The sequence below is a fragment of the Chiloscyllium plagiosum genome, chromosome 16 (assembly GCF_004010195.1).
Source record: "Chiloscyllium plagiosum isolate BGI_BamShark_2017 chromosome 16, ASM401019v2, whole genome shotgun sequence".
NCBI classification, from domain to species: domain Eukaryota; kingdom Metazoa; phylum Chordata; class Chondrichthyes; order Orectolobiformes; family Hemiscylliidae; genus Chiloscyllium; species Chiloscyllium plagiosum.
The window spans coordinates 67,534,804-67,543,020 of record NC_057725.1 but is presented as its reverse complement, the minus strand read 5'-3'; the positions used below and the strand labels follow the sequence as shown (position 1 = coordinate 67,543,020).

The 8,217-nt window shown below is 41.6% G+C and overlaps 1 protein-coding gene across 1 annotated transcript in view; it reads right to left on the bottom strand.

The window, feature by feature from the left end:
• Positions 1 to 1,160: 1,160 nt before the first annotated feature.
• Positions 1,161 to 8,217, bottom strand: part of LOC122558126 — a 112,209-nt gene continuing 105,152 nt past the window's right edge. The window contains exon 20 of the mRNA XM_043706444.1: positions 1,161 to 1,567. Within this exon, the coding sequence (XP_043562379.1) occupies positions 1,396 to 1,567 (172 nt within the window). The 3' untranslated portion in view covers positions 1,161 to 1,395. The remainder of the gene's footprint in view (positions 1,568 to 8,217) is intronic.

Here is an 8,217-nt window from a genome sequence, read left to right as displayed (position 1 = left end):
ATGACTTATGTGTTGGAATGGGCAAGAACAAGGCCTTTTTGAAGTTACTTCTCAAAGGGTTCCCGAATCCAAACTATGTGGATTCCTCAAGTGCCATGAACTCTGAGTCAGGAGGAAATTGGCCTGACCCTTTGAAGATGAAAAGAGTCTAACAGACCCCTTTATTCTGACAGTATGCCCTCTGGATCTAGATGCTCCAACAAGGGGAAATAACCTCACTGAATTTCCTCTTCTCCACTGTTAAGCTCCTAAAAATCTTATGTTTCAATACAGTCTCCTCTCATTCTTCTACACTCACTGAGTACAAGCCCAATCTATTCAAACCTGTCATCCTTGGAATCGATTGTTTCTGACCTAAGTTTCCCACTCTCAAACTGTGCAGGATTGGCTAACAAAAAGAAAACAGATTAGCCATAATGGAGGCATTTCTGGGGTGGCAACCTGTCATGAGTGGAATGCCAATGGGATCAGTGCTGGGGCCACAATTGTTTACAATACTTCATCTAGTCTTGAAGGTTTTAGAGCAATATAGAAGAATCAGAATAATGATTAACTTATACTCAAAGATCAGCCCAAATGTCAGAGTCACAGAAGATTCTCTTCCTTCAGTGACTGACAGTGGCATTCACAGATTGCATGGAATATTGAATCTTTGCATCGGATATCAGCCTTTGATGGGTGGCAGCTTCCCAGATTAGGGAAATGTTCCACGCTTCGAAGGATTTCACCACTGATCTTAATGGAGGGATGGACTGGAACTTGATCTGGGATGAGTTGGTAAAGAATTTGAGATTTCTTGAGGTTGAAGCTGAGACCAATTCTTCAGTATGTCACTGCGAAGGTATTACAATTCTCTTCTGGGAGAGCAGAGATGTCATTGTCATAGGCATACTGCAGTCAGTCTGGAATTGCTATGGAAGACCCTGTCAAAGGCCAGCTTTGCAGTGAAATTCATCAACATCCTGTAAACATGATAAAACATTTAGCTGGGATTGATTCAGCTACATAAAACTGAATTATATTTGTGGATTTTCTTTTCTATATTCAGTAGGATGATTTTATCAATAGAGATTTCAAATTAAACCATATTAGAAAATGAAAAAAATGAAATACTATTATTCTAAACATTTAATTCAGTGTTTATTATTTTTTGTAGACAGTATAAGATTAACTTTCATAAATGGGATGTATGTACTTTAAAAGAAAGCTAAAGCAAGTAGAGAAAAAATGGTGAATGTTTCTTCATTATAAAATTTCTATTAAACATAATTATAACATTTTTCTCTTGATTAAAAAGTGCAATTATGTTCATGTTAATATTGATGATGAGTAGTTCTGGATTTGTATTCCTTCAGTAGAGTGTATCTCACTTATTGCACCAAATAGGATCTTCTTCTATTGGACAGATTTACACACGTCATAATTGCATTCACATTCTTGGAAAAGGAGGTATTCCAGAAGAATCATTCGGCCATTCTTACAGGTGGCTTTGGCAGTCAGCTTTTTGAATTTCTTTGGCATACAGCAGCCGCAATGTGTTTCAATCAGACCCGTCAGTCCATTATAGCTGTCAATTCGAAATGGAAGTGTCAGTCATTTCAAACTGAAAATTTGTATATTCAAAATTTATCCTTGACACATATTATTTTACTACTAAGATTAAAAAAAGTTATTAAAGAGTAAAATAAATCAAAGGGAAAAATGATTCTGAAAAGTTGTTCCACTTCAAAATTTGGGCCCAAAAGCACTCTATATTGCCTATTCAGTCAGTATTTCTTGGTTCAAATTATCCAATGGCTAGAGATGTTAAAAATTAAATAGTGGATACATTCAATTAGCTTCTGTTAACCCTGCAGCAGGGTTAACAATAAAAGGATAGACAATGACAGGCAACATTGCCACTCATAACCATAGATGTGGGCCTGATATACATTTGTGTGTCAACAAATTAAAAATAAGCACTTGGATCCATTTTACTTGTACAATCTTTCTTAGACTTTAGTAGAAAAATTGAATTATTTGATTTGGTTACCATTTCTCAACACTACTGTTAGTCATTTCCAAGATAACACTGCTTGGTTCAGCACTATATAGGTTATTACAGTGGAAAGATTGTTTATAAAGCAACACTTTTCTATTTGAGATATAAGGGTCTGACGTGTCTTGCATTAAAACGAAAGAACCTTTCAGCACCATGATTCTCATGCAAAATATATAAATGGAAATTGATTCACCTGTGGTGTGATGTCACCAGATGGCTACAGGTGTATTTTATTCTCTAAATTAAACTTGCGGCTCAAAGGTTGGTCTGGGAGTGAACAGTTTCAATTCATGGGCACTGGCAGTAGTAACTGGGAAAGAAGGGGCTGTACTGTTAGGATCGGCTTCACATGAATGATATTGAGACTAGTCGTGTTGAATTATATAACTAAGGCTATACAGATGGCTTTAAGGTAAAGTCAGAGTGATGTCACAGGAAAGCTGTTGGCTGGTAAGGGAACCAATTTAAGGAATTCTCCCCAAATCCCATCTACAAGACTCAGGGTGTCATGCTGCAGCTTTGGTTGTTCCTCACTTAGAGCACTGCATTCAATTCTGGTTGCCACATTACTGGAAGAATGTGAAGAATGGTCAGGTGCAGAAGAGGTTTAACATGATGCTGCCTGGATTAGAGGGTGTGAGTTATAAGGAGAGGCCAGAAAAACCCGTGTTCTGAGCAAGATTCACTCAATCCAGAACATTAATTCTGATTTCTCTCCACAGGTGCTGTTAGACCTGGTGAGCTTTTCTGGCAATTTCTGTTTTTGTTTCTGATTTACAGCCTCAGCAGTTCTTTTGGTTTTCATTTCATATTTGACTGACTGCCACTTCTCTTTTATGCATGCCTGCCTTGGAGAAGTTCTGCTCCTATCTCTGACAGGATTTCCAATCCTTTTTCCTGTCCACTGTCATTAATTTCACTGTTTCTGCTGGTATTTGACCAAGCATTTGCTAAAAGTTACAGCCACATCACATTCCTCAGTGACTGCCTGTTCTGAGGGAGGGTCACTCTGCCCGAAACATTAACTCTGATTTCTCTCCATAGACACTGCCAGACCTGCTGAGCTTTTCCAGTGATTTCTGTTTGTGTTAGAACTCACTTGTTTTCTCTGGTGCAGCGGAGGTTCAGGAGAGGTTCGATAGAAGTCTATAAAATTATGAGTTGCATAGATAGGGTTGATGGGTCAGAAGCTTTTTCCTAGACTCGAAATGTCTAATACCTGGAGGCATGCATTAAGGTGTAAAGGGGAAAGTTGAAAGAAGATGTGAGGGACATGTTTTTTATACAGACAATGGTAGGAGTCTGGAATATGCTGCCAGAATTGGTGTTGGAGGCAGATACAATAGGGGTGTTCAAGGGACTTTTGGATAATCACATAAATATGGACCAAGGGTAGGCAAGAAGTGATTAGTTTAATGTGGTGTCTTGTTAGGCACAACATCATGGGTCAAAGGGCTAGTTCCTGTGCTATACTGTTTTATGTTCTGAAGGTGCTCCATGAACACATACATGCTTTACTCTTCAAGTTCTGCCACAAAGAAGAACTCCACTCAGAGCTCAGAGATGCTCTGATTGTGACTGTTTGCAAAAAGTGTGACAAGGATGGCTATGGGAACTACAGAGGGAACTCCCTTCTGTCAATTCATGGTAAAATACTTGCACGTGTCCTCGCCAATAGATTTCTGCTATTATCTGAGGCAATTCTCCCTGAATTGCTGTGTGGTTCCGTCCGTCCAGAGGAAGAACAGACATGATCTTCACAGCATGTCAATTACAAGAAAAATGTCAGAAACAGAAACAACTACTTTACATGGCCTCCATCGACTTAACTAAGGTTTTTGACATAGTTAATGGTTAGGCTTTCTTGGGCAGATGTGGCTACCCTGATAAGTTCATCAGGAAATTGAGGCTGCTGCATGATGACATGTCCGTGACAATGCTTAGCAATTGTGATTGGAGTCTGAGCCTTTCACCTTGGAAATAGTGGTCAAGCAGGGGTGCATCATTGCCCCCATCCTGTTTACCATCTTTACTGCAGCCATCCTCAATCTCGCTGGCCAAATTCTGTCCAAGGGAATTCAAATCATTTACCATATGGATAGCAGGCCTTTCCACCTTCAAGGCCAAGGGCAAGGTCTCAACCACCTCTATCTTGGAGCTTCAATATGCTGACGACAATGCCATCGCAGCACACTCTGGATGATCTATAGTGCATCTTAAATGGCTTTGCCAAGGCATGCAAGTTCCTAAGCCTTACCCTTCATATAAAAAAAGACTCTAGTATGCCAGCAACCATCACCCAATAGTCCCACCACCCCTCCTTCAACAAGGGTCAATAACCATCCCCTTGAAAATGTGATCTCTTTCCATACCTCGGCAGCCTTCTCTCCTCCAAAGCCAACATTGATGCAGAAATATAACAGCATCACAGCTGTGCCAGTGGAGCCAACTCAGAAGGGTATTTGAAGACCATGATCTATAGCCCCAGACTAAACTTCTGGTCTACAAAGTCCCACACTGCTACATGGAGTTGAAACACGGACTACAGTAGGCAACTTAAAGCATTGGAACACCACCAGAGATTCCGACAAAAAATCCTGCAGATCACCTGGGAAGACAAACACACTAAAACTTTTGGAGTAGGCCAACAGAGTCAGCATCACCACCACCATCATTCAACAGCAACTCAAATGGACCAGCCATGTCATCTGAATGCCCAATTCATGCTTCCCAAAACAGATCATGTACTCCAGCTGAAGGAAGGTCAGTGTGACCCTGGTGGTCGAAAGAAATGTTTTACATTTCCAGACCAACCTCAAGAAATTCTATAACAACATGAACAACTGGGAGGATACGGCTACAATCCTGAATCACTGGATAAACATTTTCCAGCAGAGAGCTGTATGCCATGAAAACTATTTCACCGTGCCACCAAACATAAGCAACTCTTGCGCAATGAGAGACGGAACATCAGGAAGACCCACCTCCAACCACCATTACCATCCACCAATTCCCACAATGCAATGAATCTGTGGATCCCGGATTGGCCTCTTGAGCCACCTGAAGACCTAAACATAAACACTCTTATGGAGGACAATCATACTTGATCCAAACGATCAGCATACTGACAGCATAAATTAGAAAAGGAACCAAGGCAGAGTGCATTCAATCATTGGTGTCTCCAAGAAGTAAGGTGAAGCTGGATGGCCTCTACTTTAATGACAGGTGTATTAACCTTAAGACGAGTGAAGGATATGGACTGAAGGATATAGAATCATAGAGTTATACAGCCAGGAACAGACCATTCTGTCTAACTTGTCCATGCCGACCAGATATCTTAAACTGGCCTAATTCTACTTGCCAGTATTTGGCCCACATTTCTCTAAACTCTTCCCAATCAGGTACCTTTGCAGATGCCTTTTAACTGTTGTAATTTTACTGGTTTCCACCATCTCCTCTGGCAACTCATTCCATGCACACACCACCGTCTGCATGAAAAAACTGCCCCTCAGCAAACATGTGGAACTGCAATGTTGTTGTTCCATCGTAGAAATATAGTTGAGTGAGGAACAAGAGTGCAATTTAACATTCCCAGGTATAGGAGCTTCAGGCAGGACAGGGAGGGTGCAAACAGTAAAGGTATTATTAGTAAGGGAGTCAGTTACTGCAGGGAGGAGGGACGATATCTTGGAAGGGTTGTCAGATGAGGCTCTATGGGTAGAATTTAGGAATGAAAAGGGCACGGAAATACTGTTAGGTATGTATTATAGGTCTTCCAAAGAGTCAGCAGACAATTAAGGAGCCAGTATGTCGTCAATTCACTAATGTGCATAAAAATAATAACAGCGAAATTATATCAGGGGATTTCAGCAACCCCAGTATTAATTGAGGCAATCACAGTTTGAAGGGTTTAGCAAGGGCAGATTTCTTGAAGTTTATTGAGAGAGCTTTTTATGTCAATCTGTAGATGGTACTATAATTGGAAGATTCAATTCAAAGACAAACTATACAGTTAGTGGAAAAGCCCTGGGGAAAATTGATGTACAGAGTAATCTTGGTGTTCAGGTCCATTGTTCCCTGAAGATGGCAACATAGGTCAGTGGAGCAGTCAAGAAGGCATACGACATTCTTTCCTTCACCATTGGACTTCAGGGCTCCGACACTTAAACAGCCTTCCACTACCACCTTCTGTCTCCTAGCACTAAGCACCCATCCTCATCCAAACCTTTGGTCAACTCTTGGAAAAATCAACTATATTTGTTAGACATGACCTTCTCTGACAAAGCCATGCTGTCACTGATCAAATCTTACATCTCTAAATGGAAATTAATTTTATCCTTCACTATTTTCTCAAGTAGTTTGATGTGAGACTCATTAATCTGCAGTTTCCTGGTCTATATCTACCACCCTTCTTGTAAAGTGGAACCCTTGTCTCTTACAGCAGCTTGAGATACAACTCACACAGACCTAGGGCTGTGTCCACTTTTAAATCTGCCTAAACCTGCACTTACATCAATCTGCTCAGGATCTTCACAGTCTAATTCTATACTTGCATCCTTCTATTGACTACATGAGTTGGCAGGTCATGTTACTGTTGTGTAAGACTTTGGTTCGACCACATTTGGAATACTGTGTACAATTCTGGTCACCACATTATCAAAAAGATGTGGATGCTTTGGAGAGAGTGCAGAGGAGGTTTACCAGGATGTTGCCTGGTATGGAGGGTGCTAGCAATGAGGAGAGGTTGAGTAGATTAGGATTAATTTCATTGGAAAGATGGAGGTTGAGGGGGAACCTGACTGAGGCCTACAAAATCATGAGCAGTGTAGACAGGGTGGATATCAAGAAACTTTTATCCAGAGTGGAGGATTCAATTACAAGGGGTCACGAGTTCAAAGTGAGAGGGGAAAAGTTTAGGGGAGATATATGTGGAAAGTTCTTCACACAGAAGGTGGTGGGTGCCTGGAATGCATTGCCAGTGGAGGTGGTGGGGTGAGAACGATAGCAACATTTAAGATGTATCTGAGCAGATACATGAATGAGCAGGAAGCAGAGGGATACAGATCCTTAGAAAATAAGGTGGGGAAGGTGGGACCTGTACAAGAAGGACGGGTTGCATCTGAACTGAAGGGGACCAATGTCCTGGGTGGAAGGTTTGCTCGCTTAGTTCGAGAGGGTTTAAACTAGTATGGCAGGGGGGTGGGAACCTGAGCTGTATACCGGAGGTGAGAGTTGATGGAGATGAGGCAATAGCAAGAGGTAGATCAGCTAGTGGGAAGGATTTTCCCGGGAAGGAACAAAGGGATCAGTTAAAGTGTGTTTTTTTTTAAATGCAAGGAGTATCAGGAATAAAAGTGATGAACTTAGAGCATGGATCAGTACCTGGTGCTATGATGTTGTGGCCATAACAGAGACATGGGTTTCTCAGGGGCAGGAATGGTTGCTGGATGTTCCAGGGTTTAGAGCATTTAAATAGACAATAGACAATAGACAATAGGTGCAGGAGTAGGCCATTCAGTCCTTCGAGCCTGCACCGCCATTCAATATAATCTTATACGTCTCAATCAGATCCCTTCTCAATCTTCGAAACTCAAGGGTATACAAGCCCAGTCGCTTCAGTCTTTCAGTGTAAGAAAAGAATAGGGAAGGGGGGAGAAAGAGGAGGGGGTGTAGCACCACTAATCAGAGAGGGTATCACAGCTACAGAGGCTTCCATTGTCGAGGAAGATCTGTCTACCGAGTCAGTATGGGTGGAAATTAGGAACAGCAAGGGAGCAGTCACCTTGATAGGGGTTTACTACAGGCCCCCCAATAGCAGCAGGGAGATTGAAGAAAGCGTGGCTCGGCAGATTTTGGAAAAGTGTGGACGTAGTAGGGTTGTTGTAATGGGTGACTTTAACTTTCCCAATATTGATTGGAACTTCCTTCGAGCAGAAGATTTGAATGGAGCTGTTTTTGTAAGATGTGTTCAGGAGAGTTTCCTAATTCAGTACGTTGACAGGCCGACGAGGGGAGAAGCCATTCTAGACTTGGTGCTCGGAAACGAGCCAGGGCAGGTATCAGATCTTGTGGTGGGAGAGCATTTTGGTGATAGTGACCACAACTGCCTCACATTCTACATAGCTATGGAGAAGGAGAGCATTAGGCAAAATGGGAGGATATTTAATTGGGGAAAA